The 27,632-nt window shown below is 36.9% G+C and overlaps 1 protein-coding gene across 1 annotated transcript in view; it reads right to left on the reverse strand.

Annotated features, from left to right (window-relative positions):
• atp2c2.L (ATPase, Ca++ transporting, type 2C, member 2 L homeolog) overlaps positions 1–27,632 on the reverse strand; it is an 81,384-nt gene that overhangs the window by 20,533 nt on the left and 33,219 nt on the right. The window contains exons 5-13 of the mRNA XM_018257959.2: positions 26,989–27,024; positions 24,934–24,995; positions 23,163–23,271; positions 10,164–10,313; positions 9,723–9,791; positions 7,675–7,750; positions 7,063–7,129; positions 3,764–3,888; positions 1,926–2,023 (exon numbers count right to left, since the gene is read on the reverse strand). Coding sequence (XP_018113448.1) covers positions 1,926–2,023; positions 3,764–3,888; positions 7,063–7,129; positions 7,675–7,750; positions 9,723–9,791; positions 10,164–10,313; positions 23,163–23,271; positions 24,934–24,995; positions 26,989–27,024 — 792 coding nt within the window. The remainder of the gene's footprint in view (positions 1–1,925; positions 2,024–3,763; positions 3,889–7,062; positions 7,130–7,674; positions 7,751–9,722; positions 9,792–10,163; positions 10,314–23,162; positions 23,272–24,933; positions 24,996–26,988; positions 27,025–27,632) is intronic.

A 27,632-nucleotide genomic window follows, 5' to 3' on the forward strand; every position in this document is an offset into this window, starting at 1 on the left:
TCTAATTTTGGTTCTGTACATTACCACAATGAATTTTAAATGTAACAACTCAGATGCAGTTGAACTGCAGACTTTCAGCTTTAATCAGTGGGTTGAACAAAAACATTGCATAAAAATGTGAGAAACTAAAGGCTTTTTTTTCACTTCATTTCAGGGGCTCAAAGGTAATTAGACGAAGAGATTCTGGGTTTCTTCCTTTTTAATGCTCTGCCAGGCCTTTACTGCAGCAGCTTTTAGTTGCTGTTTGTTTGTGGGCCTTTCTTTCCGAAGTTTAGTCTTCGACAAGTGAAATACATGCTCAATTGGGTTCAGATCAGGTGACTGACGTAGCAATTCAAGAATATTCCACTTCTTTGCTTTAATAAACTCTTGGGTTGCTTTGGCTGTATGTTTTGGGTCATTATGAAACCACCTCCCAATCAATTTGACTGCAATTAGCTGTGTTTGAGCAGACCGTATTTCATTGAACACCTCTGAATAAATTTGTCTGCTTCTGTCCTGTGTCACATCATGGATAAACACTAGTGTCCCAGTGCCACTGGCAGCCATGCACACCCAAGTCATCACACTGCCTCCGCCATGTTTTATAGATGATGAGGTATGCTTTGGATCATGAGCTGTTCCACACCTTCTCCATACTTTTTTCTTGCCATCATTCTGGCAGAGGTTGATTGTGGTTACATTTGTCCAAAGAATGTGTTTCCAGAACTGTGCTGGCTTTTTTAGATGTTTTTTTTTAGCAAAGTCCTATCTAGCCTTTCTATTCTTGAGGCTTATGAGTTGCTTGCACCTTGCAGTGCACCCTCTGTATTTACTTTCATGTAGTCTTCTCTTTATAGTAGACTTGGATATCGATACACCTACCTCCTGGAGAGTGTTGTTCACAACTGGCTGTTGTGAAGGGGTTCCTCTTCACCATGGAAATGATTCTGCGATAATCCACCACTGTTGTCTTCCGTGGACATCCAGGTCTTTTTGTGTTGCTGAGTTCACCAGTGCTTTCTTTCTTTCTTCAAATGTAACAAAATGTACCAAACTGTAGATTTTGCCACTCCTAATATTGCAGTAATTTCTTGGATAGGTTCGTTCTGTTTTTGCAGCTTAAGGATGGCTTGTTTCACCTGCATGGAGAGCTCCTTTGACCTCATGTTGTCTGTTCACAGCAAATTCTTCCACATACAAGCACCCCCCTCAAATCAACTCTAGGGCTTTTATCTGCTTCATTGATAATGACATAACAAAGGAATTGCCCACACCTGCCCATCAAATAGCCTTTGAATCAATGGTCCAATTACTTTTGAGCCCCTGAAATGAAGTGATTGTGTTAAAAAAAAGGCTTTAGTTCCTCACATTTTTATTGCAATCTTTTTGTTCAACCCACTGAAGCTGAAAGTTCAACTGCATCTGAGTTGTTTCATTTAAAATTCATTGTGGTAATGTACAGAACCAAAATTAGAAAAAAGTTGTCTCTGTCCAAAGATTTATGGGCCTGACCGTATATAATACATGTAATAGATACCTAACCTAAGAAAGATAGTATAGATTCTCTTTTACCCTAGTTCTTTCTATATATGCAGTGGTACTCAAATACATAACCTGATTAGTCAATATAAATTGCTTTGTCACATTACACATTAAATTACAGAGGCGTGTTGCATCTTCTGTTGTAGAGAACATATTCCAACAAATATAGTGCCATTAATTGTTCTCTCTCTCATGTTTAGTTTCAATTGCTCTTTGTTGTAATATTGGTGTGAACATAAGCTGAGCACAAACATGCATTGTAAGCCATCCAAATTAAAGCAGTAATACAAGAAACAAACAACAGATTTTAGCTAAAAGTAATTACTATGCTCTGATTACAGGAACATAATCTGAAACATAAAAGGGCCCAAGAAGAATATTATAGCAAAGACGGCAGTTACCTCTGCATGCAATCCATCTGATGTTACTAATTTTGTTGCAGTCATCTCATTGGCAGTCAGAGTCCCAGTCTTGTCTGAACAAATGACATTGCAGCAACCTGTCTCCAGAAATGAATATGAGATAAACTGGGATTAAAGTAAAAGTAAACTGCTACTCATATATATGTGAAATACCATATGTAACTATATCTTGATTAGAAGAAATATAATTGACATGAATATTTAAAAGAACTGGCAGTGCATTCCCTCTAGTTGCCTCTATTAGTGTACTCCTATGTTCTTTTATATGCTGTAGCTAGAGAGTATAAAAGAGCACTTCAACATAAAACTATTAAGATTTCCATTCATCCAGGTCATGGTATATCTAATATAAACAATTCTAAAATAACTGGACTTGGAGGGCCATTACCGAACCCTCTATTTATATTTTATCAGCCACTTTATCTTAATAGATTTCGAGGATGTTTAGGGCAATTATCTCATTTTGGTTGGCTTCAGTCTTCTGAAAGATAGTCTCACATTTTCCCCAAGCTCTCTCTGGCACAATGAAGAACTCAAAGTGGATTCTATGATGATAAGATTCCCAGGCCCTTATGTAGCAAAGCAGCTACTAACCATAACATGTCCACTTCCATGCTTTACAGTTGGTATCAGGTTCTTATGGTGAAATTCTTTCTGGTTTTTGCCAAGTATGGCTTCTGGTACTGTGGTCAGATAACGCTGTCTCGTTTGTCCACAGCACATTGTTTCAGAAGTCATGGTATGTGTCTTGGTGTTCATGTTCATAGTCTTGCCCTGATATTCTTTCTGGACATGAAATATTTCCTCCTAGCACACCTCCTATTTTCTGCAGCATTTTAGTTTTGGGTTCTTAAACACATATTTCTGCATAATGTGTTTTGTTCTCAGGCTATTACTGGAAAAGCTTGGCCTAGGCAAAATGGCAGTTGTTTGGCATTGCCTAAACTAGATCATCTTCCAGACAGTGGGAGGGTGGACAGTTCAATTGTTTGGCAATTTATTTAAATGTTCTTAAATGTAAAGGGGAACAATCCAATGTTTTGGTCACAAACAGTGACCTTTCTTGAGGACACTGCTGGATTCTTTTGTAAAACACAGTCTAACAACCAATGGGACTGGTTTATATTTACTTTACTTTATATCACTGTGCAAGTATATACATGCATATACTGTACATACAGACACTCACATACCCACATAAAAAAATTAATATTTGCCTAAGTGTGCTAAAATATCTTACAAATGATCTACAATTTGTCTTTGGGTGGCTAACATCCAGGTGACTACTGTGGTAGCTACACTTTATGGGGCCTCCAAAGAGAAGCAGAAGTAGATAGAAAAAGTGTTGGAAAGTCTCAATAGCACAGCACATATGAATCACACATTTGTGCATGCATGGCAGCAACAAGTACCTAAGAAGGTACATTTTAGTCTTTAGACTGTGCCTTTTTAGTGGAGCTTTTACCACCCACCACTAGACAATGGTTGGGTTTTTGCAAGAGCAGCAGTTAAACAAAAACTAAAGGACTACAGGTTTCACATACTCACTTTTTAAATTACAGGGTGCCAAAATGTCCTTTTTTTTGCCCCGGCACTGCCATCACTTCATTTGTGTGTTAAAATATGCTTAGAGACTAATGACCATGCTGGCAATATATACAGTATGCAAATTTAATGTTTCAAATTAGATAAACTATATGTATAAACAATAATATACACCCAGTAAATGTTAAGTGCTTATAATGATGGTGTTCGCATTTAATTGCACACATTCTTGTAATGCAGGATACTAATTTCACCTTGCTCCCAGGTCTTACCTAAGGTCTCCACAATTGGCAGTTTCTTAACGATTACTCTCTTTTTTGCCATTCTCATTACGCCCAGAGCCAAGGTGACAGTGACAACAATGGGAAGGCCTTCTGGAATAGCAGCTACTGCTAAACTGAAAGGGTAAAAGGATGGCATGATTAGTAAGTGCACATAAATGTAATGTAAGTTTACAAAAACAAATTCAGTGACTACTAAACCCATTCTATGTTTACTGTGCAAGTGTATACTGTATTTCTTTAGTTAGAAGACTTTTAATATGCCTGCAGGATGTAACAAGAACTGCAAACCCAATGAAACATATTGAATACATCAAAACATCTAAGCGCTAATATATTATTTTTGTGCATATTTGAAATGTTGCATAATCTCAGTGATACAAAATTTAATGCATTTTCTAATCTGTCCTAACAAAGAATGAACAGATTTCAGGATTTGGTTTGGAATTCAGCACAACCACATCATTTTTGTTCAGGATTCAGATTCAGCCAAATCCTTTTTGCTTAGCTGAAACAAACCCTAAGGGGGCTATTTATCAAGAATTAGTTTGTATTTTTTTGCGATTCAAGAAAAAAACATGGAGAAAAAAAACACAAACAAATATTCTCTGAAACCTTGAATTTTTATTAAAGAAAATAAACAGCAAAAATTTATGATTTGGTTTTACTGTAAAAGCTGACAAAGTTCTATATAAGTCAATGGCAATTGTTTGTTAAAACCTATTTATTTTTTCCAGTTTATTAGTACCTTTTAGATTTTCTGTCTCCTGAAAATGAATGGAGAGTTTCGCTGGCATTCAACTTTCTTCCACAACAAAGTCAAATACAACTATTTATAGTAGACAAAAATCAAATATGGGGTAGCTGCTGTCTATACAGCGAGTACTGTGCACAGGTCCAGTTAAACCACAGTAAATATCAAAGACATGCACAGTTTCTCGCTTAAAAACATTTATTGGTGCATATATACCACAAAAATGACATATCAATGTTCAAATCACACACACCACAAAGCAGTGTCTCCCCCCCAGTCTGCCTACCTGTTGTTAGCCACACCCTCCTGACGCGTTTCTCGCTATTGGGCGCTTCATCAGAGGAGGTGTGGCTAATGCTGGTCATGTCCCTTAAGTACCTGCTGGATTACTTAATGCAGGTTCTAGGGTTGGATACGTGCACAATAGTTACCAGCAGAATTATTTTCTACAGGTTCAAGGGTGACATATGTGTTACATACCAATCCAAAAGTCTATTCAATTTGCCACTGTGTGCCCATTAGCCCCAGTTATTCTACTTATATTTCATTTCAATCCACATTGTAACAATATCTTTATACAAATCACTTAATAGTTCACTAATATCGGAGACATGACCATGTAATTGCAGTGACTAAGTGAATAAAGTGCAATTGTGCAAAAAATTAATTAATTAATAATAAATCACTAATCAAAATACAATAAAAACATTTTTTATATAAAAATTCATTCACTTTAATCCCATACTGATGTAAGAACATTCTTACATCAGTATGGGATTAAAGTGAATGAATTTTTATATAAAAAATGTTTTTATTGTATTTTGATTAGTGATTTATTATTAATTAATTAATTTTTTGCACAATTGCACTTTATTCACTTAGTCAAATACAACTATTTATTTGAGTTTTTATAAATAAGCTAGTGTTTGAGGAAAAAAATGAGAAAATTTGCTTGTCGCTGTTTTCTTCCCCACTTTTTTCCCTCATACTCAAAATTCTGATAAATACGCACAGTTATGTGACTTTATAGTTGGTATGTTTAGACCAAATCTCCCACTGTTATGGGTTACTGCTCTGGTGCCCAATACTGTACAAAAGACAGATTAAGAGAAAACAAGTATTACTTTATTTATTAAAAACTGCTAGAATTTCTGAAAAGGCAAGTTGGAAGGATTGGGGTTATAACACCATCCTTTTTATGTTCATCTGCCCTCAGCTATCTGAATTAATTAAATCAGTTCTGTGCTTTTCAGTGAATTATTATGGCGTAACAAAAATGTTAATAATTTAAAACCGCTAATGAATAGAAAAAGAAAAATGCAATTTGTCTAGACTCATACTAAAATTGCTTTTCAAGGTGAACTGCTTGTAACCATGTCACTTTTTACCTTAAGGGCATGAAAGAGAGACAGTTTAATGTCTTTCGATCTAAATTGGTGCTAACTAGAAAGAGAGAGCGAATATTTTTCATTGTCTCTCAATAAAATGGTTGTTGGCAGGTGTAGGCAGAGATAGCAGACAGCTAGGGCACTAAGCTGTGGGAGTGTAGGTCTCTATCCCAATCTTCTGTGTCTTTATGTATTTTTAGGCAGAAAGCTGGTACTCCCCTTAGCCCGCAGGTAAGTTTAGTTGCCATGGGAACCAGAACACCGAAGTCCAGCCACTGATTAGTTCTGAAGTCACTCAATAAACTGCTTTGGATTTAATGCCTCATTATACCCTTCGCCTTAGAAACAAATAGCCTATTTACTTTAATCTTCAATTTGCTCTATCATGAAATAGAAAAATATATTGAGAAAAGGTTTTAGGGCTGGTTCACCAAAGAAGCAAGAAGTAATGCCACTGCCAGGTATGTCATGATAAATTGAAAGGGAACGCAATCCAAATAATGATAAAAAAAAATATTTAGAATGGAAGGAAATACATTTCTAAGCAACGTTCCAATATACAATTATATATGTATGCTATTGAAACTGTATTCACCAAGCCATTTCTATTCTCTGCATGGCATATTTCGCCGATTTTTTTAACGTACAATGCAGCACTTTATCCTATAATTCCAGTATAATACTGTTTGCGAGGTTTCTGACACAATTGCACCGATGTGTTAAATTGTGTGCAATTGCACCTCGACACAAATCAGACACAATTGAGCTGAAAATATTGATTCTTCTGGTGCTCGGCTACAAAATGACGTCTGCCCCCCCCAATCCAGATTTATAAGGAAAAGCACACTGATATGAATAGTATTCAGTGGTGCTGGGAATTACTTAGGCAAGCCACGTTTTGCCACATGTAAGCATTCAAAAAGCCATTAATCTCCAAATTTTTAAAAAGACATCTTTTATTTGCAGGCTGTATAATGTTTAGGCACCCCCCCAAAAATATTTACATGCAAGTGCCCTACTTCTATTGACACAGGCCCCTTGGGAACACATGGGATATCTCCACCTTCAAATGGGATCTTTTAAGGGAAGATTAGTTCTTGCTGTAAACAGCACAAATTGCTATTATACTTAAGAAACAAATTACTTACCTTACTCCAATAGTAAACATACTTAGAAGGGGCTTTCCTTGGAGCCAGCCAATTAGCATTATTAAACCTAAGAAGATAGACAGTGATCTATGTAATGCGAAATGAGCACACTTTTCTCTGTGGGGATTGCAGGGGGCTTCTGGGATATGTCCCTATCCTACAATGGTGTTACATGTCAGACATGTTTTCATTCCAAACTAATACCTATATCGTTTGGTGAGAGAACCTAGAATTTATCATACATAACTCTGTTGCAAGGGGACTACTGTAACTATAAGGCAATAAAATACTGTGTTACTATAAAACGTCAGTGAAACAATACAGGTTGTTAGGAGATGTTGGGTGTTTCAATTCGGTGACAGCTGGAAAGCTGCTGATATGCCAGTTGTATACTTTTGATTGTCTTATGTTATCAGGCATACGTAATCAAAAACATGCTGTAGATAACTCTTATAATTGTCTTAAGTTCCTTCCTTATCTGCTGGTGTTAAACAACCTCTAGCAACAGTCAATAGGATGTAATAGAACATTCTGGGACTAGTAGTTCAGCAAAACTTGAGACAGACATGTTTTAAACCACTGGCTTACAAAAATGCTGTTCGTTAATCTCACCTATTATTCCAAATGAGAACAGAGAGAGCTGCTTTCCAAGTCTGTCCATACTTTTCTGCAGTGGGGTTTTCGGAGTCTAAAACATTAAAAAAATAATATTTGTACATAGAGCAGAATAAAGAAAGTGACAAGGGAATTATTATGGAAAGGGAATACAAAAGCAGGAATAAGGAAAGCAGAGCCAGTGAAACAGTGAGTGGAAAATTAAAGATATGAGTTATGAAACAAATTTGGGGACATGAAGAGATCATTAGGCCTTTCCCATCCGGGGCATGAAAATGTTGTGAATCACTGCTGATTAATTAACATTATATAAACTGAGTTGCCCATGCCATTCCCCAATTTATATATGTAACATCATGCCTGGCGTTGAACCTGTGACCTGCTGGTTGCTGTGCAGGCTCTTATACTGCAGTGTTATACAATCAGACTGCTAAGATTTTGGTTCAGTTTTATAGGCATCCTTGTATTCCCTGGGAGACATGGTTACCTCAACTGTTGTTAATCTGACCACAGGTGATCAGTGCAAGTCATTAGTCTGGCTATAAAACCTTGCAGAGTCAGCGCATCGGAGCTCATTGGCGCCATCTTTGGCTCTTCAGTCTTCTTCAGGAAGTGAGTGGCGTATCGGTGCATGCACAGTTGGAGCAGTCTTCCGGTTCGTGACAACTGCGCATGTGCCAAAAGTGACAGAAATTGCCCAAAGGAGGGAAGAAGACCAAAGACCCGGAAGATGGCGCCTGTGAACTTTGCTGCGCTGACTCTGCAAGGAGAGTTAAGTAAACAATAAGGGGCAATTACAGGAGTTAACACCTAGGCTGGGGGGCTAAGTAGGGTAGGGGGTAGCAATTTTTATTAGCAGGGGGGTTTGTTTCCCCTTTAAGAGCCTGTGATTCTGATGGATTTAGTTTCTTTATATGTATGTATATACAAGCTCTCGACAAAACAAACTTGACCCTGTGTGTCATTAGGTTTTGACATTGAATCTAAATCAAAGATGTAGATAAGAGAAGGGTGAGCACAGGCACTGGCATCACCAGATAAATATGAAGCAGAATTTTAATGGGAATTCATGTACACAGTATATGCTGTTATTCTTCCAAGGAAATGCATGGGAAGTTTAGAGAAAGAACCAGGAAGTTATCATTATATAACAAAATCCTATACAGCCTTTAACTGAACCTATTACAAATAATATATTAACATGCTGGAACATATGGAGAGTTGATAAAACATTAAACACAATAGAACTGTTATATATTAATCAAGATCATAATCATTTTTGTGAGGGGAGGAGTTAGGAAGAAGGAACAAAGCATGGATACAAATATAAATATTAACATATAATATATTTTACATTATAATGGCTATACCTAGTGAATAAAGTACCCTCTCTTGTAAATTATAAGGATATTATAAGTCACCGAGGAGTTTTTATACAGGTCATGGAACTCCGAGGTAACTTCTAATATCCTCATATTTTGCAACTGGGGTACTTTATTTATTATAATAAACAAGTTTCAGTGAGTCATGTGACAGAAATGACATCAGAACTTACCGTTTATAACTGATGACATCAGAACTCACCGTTTATAAGGATATCATTTACAAGATATTCATGGCTTTTGTGTATTATATAGTGAATAAAGTACCCCCTCTTGTAAGATATAAGGATATTATAAGTAACCGAGGAGTTTCATGACCATAAAAAAACATGAGGCCGAAGGCCGAGTGTTTTTATACAGGTCATGGAACTCCAAGGTAACTTCTAATATCCTCATATTTTGCAACTGGGGGTACTTTATTTATTATAATACACAAGTTTCAGTGAGTCACGTGACAGAAATGACATCAGAACTCACCGTTTATAACTGATGACATCAGAACTCACCGTTTATAAGGAAATAATTCACAAGATATTCATGGCTTTTGTGTATTATATACCCATAAAGAATGTTGTCTTCAACAAAAATACCCTTCCTGTATATATTTCTGCTCTTTTGAACACAAAAGAATGTAGTTTATTAAATGGGAGGCACAATACAAACCTCCTCTGCTTGCATCATCTTAAACACTTCTCCGAACTGAGATTTTTCACCAACTCCAATGACCAGGCCCTGCATTACAAGACAGATATTAATGTAATAATATTACTGTTTAATTATAAAGCACCAAGTATTTCCCATAGGGCTGTATTATAGGGGTACACGAAGAATGAAACAAATAGAATTAATTTTTATGGCACATAGCACCAGGCTACAATAGAGGCATACACTCATTTGCAGTGCTTTCACAACTTCCTATATAGTACATGGCAATTTGAGATTGTATTGAACTTCAACTTCTGCAACATAAATAATCATGAAGCTTTTTATGAACTAATATGAAAACATTTAGAGCAAAGTAGGCTGGATCACTCTGCATTCCAGGAGGGCAGGTCTGTCTGCTGGTACTTTATCAAAGTGGTTATGTAATTAAAAAGTTATTACCTTCCCTCTTCCATAACGGACAAGGGTTCCCATGAACACAGTGTTGCTGAGTGTTGCAATTCCGCTGGCTTCATCTACAGAGCCATGAATCTTGCTGCATGGCTCAGTCTCCCCAGTAAAGCTTGATTCATCAACCAATAGATCTGTTGTCTACCAAAATAAAAAATATATATATATTATAATTAGGATTTGACTGCCCAAATGACAGTTGCAAAACATTAGCAATACTGAATCTTTTTCCTCAAAATGTAAGTTGAATGTATTTCATAAAAAATATATAGAGACCTAATGAGCTGACCCAAAGAGACTGTCAGCAGTTAGCTACTGGTGCATTTGTCATATGGGTCAGGGATGAATACATATTATAATCCTTAGTTGATGACAGAACCAGTATTGTAAGAGATACATTAAGCTGATGCCATTTATTAATTTCAGACAACAGCCGGATATGAGAGAGACCTTGGAAATCATAATCTGCCTGAAAGGCAGGAGCACATTCTTATCTAATATTATCTTATCAAAAGCAGGAATTATCAGATTAGCAAATACCAGTGCTTAACATCTGAGTAACCATGCATGCAGGAAGTAATATAGCTCTTTCTGCTTTTCCTGTAAAATTATTAGTAAAGGCCTTATCAATTTTTACCAATCTTTTAGTAGGATGTTTCTATCACATCGGATCACATTGTCACATCAAATCAAATGATCACAATTAATTATTTATTTTTTTCAAAATAAAAGTACTACAAGTAAGACAGTGGTACATCAGTGTCACAAACTTGAATCAGATACGATAACACACGGCTCCTGGTGCTATTTGTACACATTGCTGGCTAAAGCTACAAATGCTTACTGAGCATTAGATGCAGTCATTGAGGCACAACCTGAAACTTTTTTGTTTTGGTCAGGTTATAAATTTGTTGAAGAACTGCTAACCTCGTCTGTCAGTACCTAGAGCTGTCATATTTGTTGCAACCTCTTGCAACTTCTACATAGGTAATTTGCAATCAGTATTCATAGATAAGGTTTTCTACTATACTATATCTAGATACTGTAAACATAATTGCTACTAAAATACAGAAGCTGAAATGAAGAGATAGTGTTTAGTAACTGTATTGTGCAGCATAGAGGGAAGATGTACAATCCAGAAAAAGCGATGTTGTAGTTGCTTGATAAGTTTTGACTGTACTATGGGATAAGAACATTCTCGGAGATCAAAAAGCATGACGCCCATAGCACACAGCAGGAACTGAGTATCACAAGACGTATGCTGAGGATCAAATGACAGATGAGATGTGCTCTGTCTTTACAGTAAGCAGTATGATTCCAAGAGACTGTAAGAGTAAGTGAGTGCAAAGATAAAGAAACTGGAAAATAACGCTGTGGCTCATTTTTAACGTTTGACATGTTTAACACTTGGCAAAGTTGCGTCAGGACAGTAATCCATGCCAAACAATCAGAGATCTGTATTCAGTATTCTACGTGTAGCACAGGTCCGGATTGAGAATTAAAATAGGCCCTGGTATTTCAGGTACACAGAGGCCCAATCAGCTCACTCAGAGGCCCAAACATCCCCCACCAGCCCACTAAATACTGACTTTCTATGGCACCTTATAGCAGCCCCTCTGGCATTTGCCAGAGCCCACAGATTGCCAGTTCGGGCCTGGTGTAGCACACTGATCAACGTGGATTATGGATTAGTTACTATGGGTAACATCACTGGAGAAATCTGTCCAGTGTGAGTCCCGAGTTCCTTAAAGGAACAGTTCAGTGTAAAAACAAACTAGGCTATTTAAAATATATAAAAATATACAGAAATATAGACAAAAATTGAAATATATTTTATATAGTTAGTTAGCCAAAAATGTAACGTATAAAGGCTGGAGTGAGTGGATGTCTAATGTAATAGCCAGTACACTACTTCCTGCTTTGCTGCTCTCTAACCTCTTAGTCAGTGACTTTAGAGGGGCGGCCACATGGGAAATAAATGTTCAGTTAGTTTGATTTTGATCCTGAGCACGCAGGGGAAAATAAACTGAAGCACTGTCTTGGAGGCCATTTTATTCTTAACCCAGAATAAATGTTTCCCTGGAGTACTTTTACAAAAAAAAAAAATCTATTATTATTTCAGAATCAAATGTCACTTCAACAGTCGTTTCCAAATATTAGTCAACATGTCCTCTTTTATGATGATTATACAGAACAATTTTACTGGAGGGAAGTTTAGTGTTCTCAGACATGGTAAATTCATATAAGACCATCAAACAACACATACAGTATTTAGGGGGTATGAACTAAACATAATTTTTTTCCCGATCGGGCTTTTGGGGCAAAAACTCACATTTTCTGAGATTTCTTATACCGTGATGCTGCAAAAAGCCTGAATCTGAAAACCCGGCATCTCCAACCTGTCGAAGTCATGTATAAGTCAATAGCAGATGTCACTATTCCAATTTGAAGATATTGTGATCTGTGCTGGGTTTAGCCTTCATATGAAAAATTCGGGGTTTTTGGGCAATAACCAGAAAAAATCTAGTAATTCGGGAATAAAGTCCGAAAAGATTGCACGATTCTGGTTTTTGCTTGATTTCATTGAGTGTTTACGCATTCTGATTTTTCATTAGTTATTTTAATGATAAATAAGTCAAAAACGTGGATGGGAGTTTGGCCAAGCTTTGTTTAATAAAAAAATTTGATAAATTGGGATTGTAGTAAAAAAAAAACCCTATGGGGTATATTAAACAAAGAGTGAAGTTAGAGATCACCACAGTCAGCTAGAGTGAAATACCGCCTCTTTCCTTTCATTTCTATGGGATTTTTAAAGGCGTATTTATCAAATGGTGAGCTTTCACTTTCACCCTTTGATTAAGACTTTAAAAATCCCATAGAAGTGAAAAGAGAGCGGAGGTATTTCACTCTAGCTGACTGTGGTGATTTCTAACTTCACTCTTTTATAAATATACCCCTTATGTTTTACTCTTTTCTGGCAAGTGTGCTAGAATATTAACCAAGACATATTATAAATATTATAAAAAGCTCCCTATATAGCAAGCTACACATCCATGATTCAGCTTGGATTCTTGCTTGTGCACCTGATTTCATTCAGGCCAGAAATTACACAAGTACTGGGATCATCATGTGCTGGCTCTTGTCCTGCCTCCATATGTTCCTCAATAGATTAAGAAACAGATGCATTATCTAGGGTGGCACTAACCTAAATGGATCTGTTTCACGCAAGTTCTTCAGTCCAAAGAAGGACAAAGCAACATATAGGGGCACATTTACCTAGGGTCGAGTATCGAGGGTTAAGGATTTACCGCAATTCGTTCGATCGAAAGAAAAATCGTTCGATCGAACGATTAAATCCTTCGAAACGAACGATTTTTCTTCGATCAGAAATTTATTAGAAAGCTTACGGGGACCTTCCCCATAGGCTAACATTGCACCTCGGTAGGTTTTACTTGCCGAAGAAGGGGGTCGAAGTTTTTTTTAGAGAGACAGTACTTCGACTATCGAATGGTCGAATAGTTTTTAGTTCGAATCGTTCGATTCGAAGTCGTAGTCGAAGGTCGAAGTAGCCAATTCGATGGTCGAAGTAGCCAAAAAAAATCATTCGAAATTCAAAGTTTTTTTTATTCTATTCCTTCACTCGAACTAAGTAAATGTGCCCCATAATATTATGAATTGCATTCACATCAATTTATGCAAACTAATAAATGCAAATTAACCTTGGGTTCCTTAACATGGCCTATAATACCAGGGCCCATGAAATACAGCACATCACATTTTGGGGAATGATAGCAAAGAGAACCTGCAAGCTGCCTATGGACAAACTCCAGACATAGAAAATGGGATGCAGGGGGCTAGCTGACACAATAACCATTCTTTATGGGAACAAGCTATATATTTACACAAAAGTTATTTGTTTTAAATGTTTGTTTTTGTGTTGTGTTTTGATATAAATAATAAAAAAAACTACCATAAACAACATAAAGTACACAGCTGAAAACATCAGAAGAATTTTAAGATACTAATACTGAAGGCAGCAACACAGACACTACCTACAGTGGCAGAATGTACCGTATATACTCGAGTATAAGCCGACCCGAGTATAAGCCGAGGTACCTAATTTTACCTACGAAAACTGGGAAAACTTATTGACTCTAGTATAAGCCTAGACACAACTACAGCCCTGTCTCCCAGCAGCGCACATTCTGCCAAAGCGACCCCCCCAGCGATCAACCGGACTTCTTTGCAAAGTTGATGGTGACAGAGAATTGCCAAACGGATTACTGTGTGCATTGTCCCATACCTCCCAACTGTCCCTTTTTCGGAGGGACAGTCCCTCTTTTGACAGCTCAACCCGCAGTCCCTCATTTGTACTGGAAAGTCCCTCTTTTCTCTGCACTGAACAGCCAGAAAAAGAAACAAAGTTTCTCACTTAATTGGCTTTTAGCAGAGAGCCCAGAACAGCTAACAGGTGCAAATAAGATACTTTGTAACAATTTTGAGACACAAAAACACAGTTTAGATAAGGAGAAATATTTTCAAACTTTCATAACCTGCCAAATTTTGTAAAACAAACATGGTAATTAGGGGGTATAACCAACAGAGGGCGCTGTGTGATATTGCAGTCACTGTTATTCTTTCATATAACCAACAGAGGGTGCTGTGTGATATTGCAGTCACTGTTATTCTTTCATATAACCAACAGATGGTGCTGTGTGATATTGCAGTCACTGTTATTCTTTCATATAACCAACAGAGGGCGCACTGTTATTCTTTCATATAACCAACAGAGGGCATTGTGGGATATTGCAGTCTCTCCCCAAGTGGACTGTTGGTATAGGAATGATTAAAAGTGACTGCAATCTCAGCTACTCGGGTCGGGTACCGCTGACCCGAGTATAAGCCGAGGTAGACTTTTTAAGCACATTTTGGATGCTGAAAAACTTGGCTTATACTCGGGTATATACGGTACCTTTCTAAAGACAAAACACAAATTAAAAAAGAACAATGATCAGAAGAGCTGTACAATATGTGCATGCCTAAACAAAAGGAAAATTGTGGCACAAAACCAACAATGTTCTGACTGGTGTAATAAAACTCATGCTTGTAGACCTTTCTGTTGAAGCAGTTTAAAAAAACTCCAATAAGGACACACTGCATTAGAAATGTTGTACAACTTTTGAGTAATTGCACTCTTTTTCTTCCCATATGTAACAATTTCTTTTTTTCTGCCTTAACATTGGATTGTTTTATGGCTTATTCATCTCTACCATATATATTTATATTACAGTTTTGCACCACTGCTACGGTGGAGATCAAATATAAACATGAGAAACACATTGACTAACACACAGATACAAACAGATTGTTATTGGAATTCAAAAGTGAAGTTACTTTTATAGAAGCAACAAAAAGCCGTGCAGATAGAGTTGCACCTGTTTCAGTATGCAGGAGGGGCAGCTTGTGGGTGGCACCTGGGAAAAACTCCAAGCAAGCCCTTCCTTGAAACGTTTCCTTGAATTTTTTTTTTTGCTGTGTGAGCAACAATTATCTTTTGAGCATACTTTTAAAAACCTGTGTGCACGGAAAGGTACGTTTGATTCAGTGCATAGTAAATTCTGTGTATTTGCACAAAATTCTTTGTGCACGCAACAATTGGTTATGTGCGCTGTACACAAAACTCATTTGCCTGTGCATTACCTACTTGCAGGTCACCCAAACGATACAAGGAAAAATTTCTAATGTAATAGAATCTTTTCCATTGTATGGGTTTGAATATTCAACCACTCCCGTGTAATAAATGCATAAGATAGACACATGAGCTATGATTTAGACTGTATGGCAATACTCTGATAACTCTGTGCCACACCAAGTAATGGCACGGAACTGCATAGGAGTACTGTAAATGCTGAATGGAGCTTGTTCTCTCTGACCTTCAACATCTCTTTGTGTATTTTCCCCTCAGACACTCACCAATAGAGATAAATCCAAGTCATTTATCAGCTTCAGCTCAAACACTAACACTTTATGAGGAAGGCTGTGCAGCTCATGCGGAGGCCTGTCAGAGTCTGATTCACAGCTACAAATAAATAACCCAGGCTTTGGCACCTACTGAAAAAGATGATTCAGACCAACCTTCTTCACATGGAGGATTGGAAGGGATGCTTTATCAGCTGCAAGTTTTTTTTATGGCAGATGTCTGAAGAGGTGTAACAGAGCTAAAGGGCCATAATACCGTCTGCAGTTATTAATTCTGAATATCAAAATTATTTGTAGTTATTTTCGTATTAAGTAAAACGATATTCCCATGCCTGACAGTTGTAGTATGTGCTAAAAGACAAGTATGTGCTGTTTAATATTTAGAACTATTTGACCACTGGAACTAAAGTCTTTGGATGATATTTTTATCCCACAGAAGAAAATGAAAAATGCAGTTGGCACTTATTTACAAACATGTAGTAAAGTAAGAGCTCTTACATACTGGTGTTTTACATGCTCAGCATACCTCCGCATGCTGAGTATGTAAAAATGCATATATTAGGCTTGCATGTGTTTTTTAAACACAACAAAGGGGCAGATTTATTATGTGGTGTAAAAAATGGTGGAACAATTCACCACACAAAAAAACGCTGTAATTTTTTTACACACTCTTTCTATCAGCAACTTCAGCTGGAACTTACTTACAAAGGTCTGAAGCAGTGCTGTTCGCTTCTTGCACAGTTTTTCTGCAAATGTAGGTTTACACAGCATAATAAATAGGTCCCTAATTGTGTTCTTAGGTGTCCCTACACACTGACCATAAAAATGAATAAATGGTTTGCTTGTTGCCTGGATTTTCCCTGAGGATGGTTAATTACCCTTATTATTTATTTAGTTTCTTCAAAAGTGTCTGGAAGGAACAACGTTTGAAGGATGATGCTCAGGTGCCCATTACATTTTGGAAGGAAGTGAATTGGCGGCCCTAAAAATATTGATCATGTCAGATACATTTGCACAGATGGAATAAATATTAATAAGCTTTGCCTGAATTTGACTTTGGAGTGATTGCCTCCTTTGCTTTGGGGTGCTTATTGATCCTCAGAAATCCTATGTATAATCTTGTGTATTTTTACAATTAGTTTGACGGCTTCTAACATTCGGTAAAAATACAGTTCCCTTACTCTCATTGAGGAAAGCTGTATCTTTGTTTCAGAAACAGAATTCATGAAATATGAATTGTTTATTGTAAGAACTGCCTTACAAAAGTTTTTATAGAAGTATGCAAATAGCTATTATATAAATATAAGGTTAATAGAAGTCACTAAGGAGTAGTGATGGGCGAATTTATTCGCCAGGTGCGAATTTGCGCAATTCGCTGCCAGCGAATAAATTCGTGGCAAAAATTCACTGGCGTCAAATTTTTTTCCGAAAAAATGGACGCCGGCGTCAAAAACGGGCGCCGGCATCAAAAACGCGACGTTTCGCAAATTCGGCCCATCACTACTAAGGAGTTATTTGACCACATACAGTATATGTTCAAGGACACAGGCTGAGTACTTTATACAGTGTAAGAATCTTTAAGACACTATGAAGTCACAAATGACTTGTGAGTTGTGATTCAAGTACAGGGGCGATCCTGGCCCCTCCGCCGCCTGAGGCAGCAGCAGTTGCTTCTGCCCCCCCCCTCCCCTGGAAATTCGCTCTTAAAGTACCAGGAGCAGCATTTTTGCTGCCCCTGGTACCTAGTGGGGCGCTGCCGCCTGAGGCAACAGCCTCAACTCGCCTCATTGGCAAAGCACCCCTGTTCAAGTAATTATAACTGGCGCCATCACTAAGCACTGTTTGTAAGAATATATTTTACAGGTAACTTATGTGTATAATGCATTCATCTGGTTCCACTGCATTGTGTACAGGTGCAATGTTATGTTTATATTTAACATACAGTAGCTGCCATGCTTAAGAATAATGCAAACAAAATAATTGGTCTAGGATTATACTTGTAGCTCTGAGATGCCCTCAAATTTAAGATATTTAAGATTTGAAAGGTGCATTTTCTGTATTGAACACACAGCTACTGGTGTATGGCTCTATCCAAAAACAAAATCAGTCAATAAATAAAGTCTAGAAATATAGAAACTGAAAAAAATAGTAAAACTAACAACCCCCAGTCCACGGGTTGCCAATCAATTTTTTCAATATGCAAAAAATCCAAGTGGAGTGAGACCCATTTCCAAGTAAAGCAGTAGCTCAAGTCTTGAATAATTAAAAAGGCTTTATTAGGACATGCATAGGCCTAACGCGTTTTGTGCCTGTATGGGCACTTACTCATAGGCTGTAGGTTTCCCCCAGGTACAATCCTTTTAAAGGGGTGTCGACCAATTAAAATACATTATATCACAAATAGTCTTGACCAATAGGTGAAAAGCCCAATACAAAGTGCAGAACCAATAAGGATATATATCACATTGATTGCATCCAAGAAAAAAAACCAATAGAAATGTATTACACAAAGCACCTCATATAAAAGCTATACATCCAGTATAAAGAAAGAAAAATAAGAAAAAAAATATGAAAAATTAGGAAGAATACAAAAAAATCAACTCAAAGGAAATTACCCTCAATTTATAAATAACCATTACAGAAAAAATGTGTGCGACAAATTATTATATAAAGAAAAAAATCAAAAATAAAGATTTGTGTTCCACCTGGCTTAAAAAACTAATGGAGTATCTGAAGATCATGATCTACAAACATACATATTTAATATACATATTTAATATCAACAGTACACCATGTAAATAGTTTCTATCGGTGTGCCATATTGTATCCAACCTCCATTCAGTAGGGCCAAGTATATTGGAACATTGCTGAACAGCATTGTGGGTACCGCATGCACCCCAGGTGGATAGATTACATCTTGGGTATCTATCATTAATGATTAGTATAAATACTTGGTGAACAATTAAAGCTCAGAAAGGAAAAATAAATAATAATAATAATAATAATAAAGTTAAAATAAAAAACAATAAGAATTTGGTAGATGGGCAATGCTCTTTTGTACCAAATCTCCAAAGTGAGCAATTGGTACGAGTTGCAAAATTGATTATAAATTTAACAACAATCTACAGCTTATTGAAAAAAGCAGATTACATCATATTCGCTATTTAGACCATCCGGTATCCTGAGGTGTAGAAAACAGATCCATTTGGTCTCTAATTGCAAAAGCTTAGGGATGGTATCTGTACCTCTTATATTTTATCAATGCCCGTGGCCCTTAATGTATGGATATCACCCCCACTGCACTGATTGAAGTGTCTTGCCACACTTGAGTCAGGGCTTTTTTTTTTTTTTTTTGTAAAATAATTTTATTGATTTCTATAAAGTATAAATATGGGGTACAGAACAAAAGGGGATGGGGGAGAGTGAGAAAATATAGTACAAACCATTGATGCATTATACATATTTTTATCCACATTTTTCTGCATAAATGTACACAATGATAAATGCGATTAAATAAAATAAAATAGAAAAAACACTTGAAGAAAACACTTCAAAGGCACAGTTATATATGGTGTGTGGTTAGTAGTTGCAGGTGACCCCTAAGTGTGGGGCAACGAGTTGCCCCACACTTAAACATGCCTTTTTTACTGAGCCAATTCCCTAGTTTGGGATACTGTATGTGACTGGGTGCCACCGAGTTACCTATAGTGCGGGTACGTCTAGTTACTGCTTTGAAGCCATAGTTCAATACAGAGTCCAAAGTGGGATCTGTTCTCAAAATGTTTATGTTCCTATTCAGAATCTTTTTAATTTCATGAAATTGGGGACTGTACCTAGTCACAAAGAAAGTCGGGGAATGAATAATTCCACTATGTATGGACATCTGAACCGCTGAGTCTATTCCTATTGAATGTGGTTTAGCTTATTTTCTACGTAGGGGTGGTTTGTAGTTAAATGCCTTGTTAAAAGCATCATTAAGATAAGTTTTTGCATACCACATGTCAGAGTCTCATGAATTGCCCTACGGGAACAACTTTGATCACATGCTTTGTATGGCATGAAGTGGCCTGGAGCAATGAGTTACTTTATCAAATGTGTGTGTAAATTTCAAACCAACTTCGTTGTTGTTTAGATAAAGAACAAATCTCTCAAAATCATGCTTTGGTCCTTGCCATATAACTAATAGATTGTCTATATAGCGGCCGTAATAGACCAAAAAATGTTTAAAGGGGATATCTGAATTATAGATGTAGAGGTCCTCCCACCATCCCATCATAAGTTTAGCATATGAGGGTGCAAATTTAGCCCCCATGTATGTACCTTGTTTTTGTAGGTAAAATTTACTGTTATACAGAAAGTAATTGTGATGTAGTAGAAACTCAGTGGCTTCCAATAAAAATGATTATAATTGTGTTGAATACGTACTGTATTTCTGCAGATGATATACAATGGCTATTAAGCCTATATGATGGGATATGCTAGTATATAATGATGTTACATCTAAAGAGGCCCATATATAATGATTTTTCCATTTAAGGGTAGATAAATTATCTTTTATTTGTTGGCTGTCCCTAATGTAACTGGGTAGTCGAAGGATTAGTCGCTGCAAATATGGGACAATGAGCTGTACTAGAGGTTCTCCTAAGAAGCCAATTCCAGAAATTCCCAAAATTATAGGGTGTCCTGGTGGTGGACGTGTTTCTTTGTGTACATATGGCAAATTATAGAAAATTGGTATGGTGGGGTGTTGCACTTTTAGAAAATCAATCTGTCTCTCATTAATAAAGAGGAAGCTTTATCCACTAGTGTATATAGTTGCTTTTTGGAAATTTTTAGTGGGGTTAGATGGCAGAATTTCATATGATATAGAATCTGAGAGATGGCGTATGACTTCCCCATATAGAAAACCAAACTCAGGTAACTCATTGCTCCAAGCCACTTCATGCCATCCAAAAGCATGTGATCAAAGCTATTCCCATAGGGCAATTCATGGAACGCTGATGTTTATGTACAGATGAGAGTGAATTCCTTGAGCAGTCGGAAATTCTTAAACAAAGGTTTAGGGACAGAGGGTATGCAGAAACTTATCTTAATGATGCTTTTAACAAGGCCTTTAACTACAAACCACCCCTACGTAGAAAAGAAGCTAAACCACATTCAATGGGAATAGACTCAGCGGTTCAGATGCCCATACATTTCCATACTTTCTTTATGACTAGGTACAGTCCCCAATTTCATGAAATTTAAAAGAATTCTGAATAAGAACATGAACATTTTGAGAACAGATCCCACTTTGGACTCTGTATTGAACTATGGCTTCAAAGCTGTAACTAGACGTACCCGCACCATAGGTAACTCGGTGATACCCAGTCACATAGAGGGTCCCAAACTAGGGAATTGGCTCAGTACACAAGGCATGTTTAAGTGTGGGGCAACTCGTTGGTACAAAAGCGCATTGCCCAGCTACCAAACTCTTATTGTTTTTTATTTAAACGTTATTATTATTACTATTACTTTTTCCATTCTGAGCTTAAATTGTTCACTAAGTATTTATACTAATCATTAATGATAAATACCCAAGATGTAATCTATCCACCTGGGGTGCATGCGGTACCCACAATGCTGTTCGGTACGGGTCCAATATACTTGGCCCTGCTGAATAGATGTTGGATACAAAATGGCACACCGATATAAACTATTTACATGGTGTACTGTTGATATTAATATGTATATTAAATATGTATGTTTGTAGATCATGATCTTCAGGTGGAACACGAATCTTTATTTTTGATTTTTTTCTTTATATAATAATTTGTCGCACACATTTTTTTCTGTAATGGTTATTTATTTACATTTTCTTGGAGTTTAATTTTTTTCGTATTTTTCCTAATTTTTACTTTTTTTTTCTTCTTTATACTGGATGTATAGCTTTTATATGCAGTGTTTTGTGTAATACATTTCTATTGGTCTTTTTTTCTCAGGATGCAATCAGTGTGATATATATCCTTATTGGTTCTGCACTTTGTATTGAGCTTTTCAATTGGTCAAGACTATTTGTGATGTAATGTATTTTAATTGGTCGACACATCCTTTAAAAGGATTGTACCTGGTGGAGACCTAAAGTGCCCACACAGGCACAAAACGCGTTAGGCCTATGCATGTCCTAATAAAGTCTTTTTAATTCTTCAAGACTTGAGTTACTGCTTTACTTGGAAATGGGCCTCACTCCACTTGAATTTTTAGCATTTTCTGTACACTACAGAAAAGACTTTACATCCCAATAGTAATTAGTGAGTTGCTTTTGATTTTGGATGCCCATCTGCCAAACATGACTGAGGTGTTCCCAAGTTCATTTTCAAGTTCAAAAAGCAGAAGACATACTGTTCATCTGTGCATGCACACTAATAAACTATTTCAGTTCTCAAAAATAACAAGAAAAAACATAATAAAACCTTTTATGTGAAACAAATGTATTAAACATTCATAAACATCTTGCTGTTTTTTTTACAGCTATAACAGATCACAGGAGACACACTAACAATGTGAAATGACAGAAGCAGACCCATTTTTGAACTTTTTCTTACGTTTTCAGTCCCAGTCCTAGCATGTAGCCTGGTATATCACTAGGTACAGTGAATTAAAAGAGAGTGCTAGGATTCTAGTGAAACACAAAGGTGAACCAGAACACAGGTATTCTAAGGGAAAAAAAAACTGCACAAAGGTAAGAACAGAACCATAGCATATTTGACAAACAGGCTCTGTACTGATTTCCAGCCTGAACCAGATACATGACACCACCGTGATAATGGGGCCAAGGAGCACAGTCTAACTAACATGATCACCAGGCACTACATCCGTTTTTAGATTAACTAGATTAAAGGGGATCATGGAGACCAACCATAAAAACTATTTTTGAGTTTTGACCCACAGGTTACAAATCACTGCACACTACACAGACGCACTCCCAGCATTGCACTAAAATCATACATAAGTTATACAAATGTGAAATACCTCTATGAGTCTGATGTCAGCAGGAACCCTGTCACCAACTGACAAACACACCACATCTCCTGGAACCAGCTCACGAGCCAGAAGGTGCTGTTGTTTTCCATCACGAATGCTGAAGACAAGGAGTCAATATTGAAAAAACATGAACTAAACCTACATGAGTGATAACATAGAAGCAGTAAGCTAAAGCAACTACCAAATCATAAAAATAAACAGGAATTTTCCATCACAGTGTTTTATTCCAATTATGGTAAAGGTCAGCACTTTTAATCAGTTTTATGCAAATTAGAATTCCACAATATCCAATGTTGTACTAGAGACCCTGCAGCCCACCAGAGGACCTGACCTCAATGGCCCCCTTCCTCCACCCATGCTACAGTGACGATATCTGTGCTGCCACCCACCTGCATGCCAACCTCTGTGACTTCTGTTTACATAGGCAAGGAAGCCTGATTCTGCATTTGCTTGTACTTGTATTTTTTGAGGTTTGACACCTCCTTCTCTGCCTTTTGTACATTTTCCCTTGTCCAATGTAAGTCTCATTCTGTGAGTTTCTGCTAATCCTTAATCCTACTCTTTGTTCATGGTTCCTGTTTACAGCTCTCCTAGTTTTTTCCTAATTCCTATCTCCTAGTTCTTTGCCCCAGTTCCTTGTCCTGTAATGTGATTTTCTGGTTTTCAACCTTGGTCGTTTTCATGATTTATCTCTTACTGTTCGTTGCCTGTAGTGCAATCTTTACAAAACGCCAACCTCTCCCTGCGTCTGGCACCCTTGCCTGTCCTCGTGGGCGCTTTGCGAACCATGTGCTGTAAAACCTTTGTAGACTTTGCACAAATTTGTGCCTGAATACTATTCAGATAGCACAAAATACAGTTGTAACTACACAGTTGCCTGGTAACTACTCTCCTGTCTTAGCCCTTTATATGGGAAATCAAATAGCCTGTGAGTGCTTCAAACAAAAGAAGGGTAAATGGAAAGTCACAACCAATATAGTAAAGACAAATATTAATTCCCACAGAGAAAACAATAATCACAATAGCAGAGTTAATGAAAAAACATATATATTTATAACCAAAAGAAAAGTAAATGGTAATTCAAGAGAAAAAATGTACAGTATACAAATAAGGATAATGAGAAAGAATAATATAAAAAAAATAAAGATTTTTATTTAAACATTTAATTCAGTACGCTGATTTTGCTCACATACAATAAAAGCATTATAACAGCAGGTCATCAAATGGAAAAGTATATCTAAGCTGTAGATGAAATAAAAGGTATGGGATCTCTTATTCAGAAACCTGATATCTAGAAAGCTCCAAATTATGGGAAGGTCATCTGCCATAAATTGCATTTTAAGCAATAAATGACTTTTTTATTTTTCTCTGTAATAATAAAACAGTGCTTTGTACTAGATCCTAACTAATCTACATGAATCCATATTTATGGCAAAATTATCCTATTGAGTTTACTGTTTAAATCTGGAAAACCCAGGGTCCCAAGCATTCTGGATAATAGGTCCCATACCTTTATAAGGCTTATTCTGCAGTATGCTCATCTAAGACTGTTCAAAGTTTTCAGTCAGATGAGAACCTTCTCACAGGTGGCAGCACCCTGTAAGTTACCAGGGGCAACAAAAAGCCTAAACTACTCTTTCAACATTAGCACTCTTTAGAACAGATGTCAGACCTTCAGTCTATTGCACATATATATGGCCCAGCACTCTCATGACATTTTGACTTTTGGTTTATGGAGTTTAATACCATTAACACTTACCAATTGCATTCAGGGGGAACCAGCTTATTTAACTCCTCAAGAGACTTTTCGGAACGATATTCCTGGGGAACAAAATAAAAATACATACAATGAAGTCTTATTCAAAACCAGTGGTGTAATTAAATATTGCTGGGCCCCAAAGCAAATTAATTTTAGGGCCACCAACACATCCAGAGGTTGTCCTTTTTTTACCAATATATGTTGAAATTGCTCATTAATTATGGCCTCATGGGGCCCCCTGTGCCTCCTGGGTCCCCCTGCAACCGTCGGGTCTGCTTTCTCTATAGTTATACTCCTGGCAGTATCCTAACTGTGCCCCACAGCAAATTCAATTTAGGGCCCCCAAAAATGTATAGCTTGGCCTTTTCTACCAAGATAAATTAAAATTGATCTTTAATTAGGGCCTCTCTGGGCCCCCTACACTCCTAGACCCCCTGCAACTGCAGGGTCTGCTTCCTCTGTAGTTCCTCTGCCATTTATACAAGATACCATGCAAAATGAATGCCTTTACATTTGTTTCTCAAAAACATTAAAATAGTAATGATGATAATAAGAACCTGTAAATATACAAGGCCATCATACTGCAACCTGTTCTCAAGACAAAAATCCAGACAGTGCAGTACAGTATTATTGTTATTCTGTTAGTTATACTGTTTGTTGCAAAACAAAATCTTACCCAAAGTCAAAATACAAAGGTATGCGTTATTTCATCTAAAATAACATCACTAAACTAACTTTTAAAAAATAATGACGCTGCTTCTGAAAGCCATCATATTCGTTATATAGAAGATTAAATAAAATTGCTTTGAATGCATACAGAATTCTAAGCAGTGCAGGGTTCTCAGATTCCAATTGCTCAGTTTTATCAGCTAAATCTAAATGTAAATCAATTTCTCTAAAGCATTAATAATTCTGATTGACTTTTAGAGTAAATTTCATAACATTACGTGTCCTAAATACACACATGTACCTATTTATAAGGTTAAATGTGCATACAGCTGAAAGAGCTGCGAGGATTTGCTTTTGCCAGGGTTCCTTTGCAAGATGCGCTTACATACTCTAGGTAACTGAAGTGCCCCTAATAAATCTCAAACAAATGCACAAGAAATTATAAAATTTTACTACCTCTGTTGAATGAAAATACATTAAGAAATCAGCTTTATACTATGTAAGAAAAAGATTATATAATTCTTTGAAAAGAATAATTATATGTGAAGTCAGAAGGGAAAAGCTATTAAAAAAACACATAAGAAGGGCAAATGGCTAAAAGGTAGCACATACAACTTCTCTACAAATTAGGGTTAATAGATATATAGAACAACCTTAAAGGGATACTGTCATGGGAAAACAGTGCCTGCACTTTAGGATAGAACTACTTTCTGGCAGGCTGTTATCTCTCCTATTTAATGTAACTGAATCAGTCTCAGTGGGACTTGGATTTTACTATTGAGTGCTATTCTTAGATCTACCAGGCAGCTGTTATCTTGTGTTAGGGAGCTGCTATCTGGTTAACTTGCCATTGTTCTTTTGTTAGGCTGCTGGGGGGGGAGGGGGTGATATCACTCCAACTTGCAGTACAGCAGTAAAGAAAGACTGAAGTTTATCAGAGCAAAAGTCACATGATTGGGGCATCTGGGAAACTGACAATATGTCTAGTCCCATGTCAGATTTCAAAATTGAATATAAAAAAATCTGTTTGCTCTTTTGAAAAATGGATTTCAGCACAGAATTCTGCTGGAGCAGCACTATTAATGGATGCATTTAAAAAAAATATGTTTTCCCATGACAGTATCCTTTTAATGTATGAGAGGTGGGGAGAGTAAGGAAATAAAAACAATGACACAGACAGATATAAGTAATTAGAAATTTTGGAAATAGAGCAGGAAAAGGAAATGTACTGTATATTAATATGGGTAGAATATATGACCCAAATACTTCTGTGTTTCTTTATGAGAAAGCATGGCAAATGAAATCATCCAGCTAAAAAAATGCCCAGTATTCCTTTGTATCTGCCTCACCCAATGTTTGTACCTGAGTCACTTAATGATAGCATACCTGTACAAATGCCACTGTAACCACTATGAGGATTGCCTGCAATAAAGCAAGAGAAGAATAACAAGTTAACTGCCTAAATAAACAGATCATAGGCACTGTAACAATGCCGACGATATAGCATTTTTGGGAGGATCAGTGAGTTCTATATGCTAATAGGGACACCCAGGAGCAATTTTGCAACTTTTTAAAAGAAAAACTTAAAGCTCTGCTGAAACCTTTGATATATATTGGCTTCCATGAAACAGAGGTGGGAATCCCATCTTAACCTATTAAAAGTTACATATTAGATAAGGAAAAAGCCTTGGTAACTGCATAATGTATCTCTAAAATAGAAGGAATTAGCCTTTAATGATTAAGCTTTTGTACTTTGTAAATGCTCCAAAAACTTTGCTGCTAGCTGTCAGCTGCTCCACTCCTTGCTGGCTGCTTTCTCTGGCTATCAGTACTCAGCAGTTTGCATCACAGGATGACAGTTGATCAGCATTTAGGCTGACCTAACAGGGAACTGCTGGCCACATTTGCTTATGAGAAGGCAGAGCTGTGATTGGCTACTCACATCCCATGCTCTCGTACATGGATTTTTAGGGCAATGATTTTAGGGGAGCTTTGTTGAACGCATCTGCTACCACTGGTAACAAATCTCC

This window comes from Xenopus laevis, chromosome 4L (genome assembly GCF_017654675.1).
Source record: "Xenopus laevis strain J_2021 chromosome 4L, Xenopus_laevis_v10.1, whole genome shotgun sequence".
Taxonomy (NCBI): Eukaryota; Metazoa; Chordata; class Amphibia; order Anura; family Pipidae; genus Xenopus; species Xenopus laevis.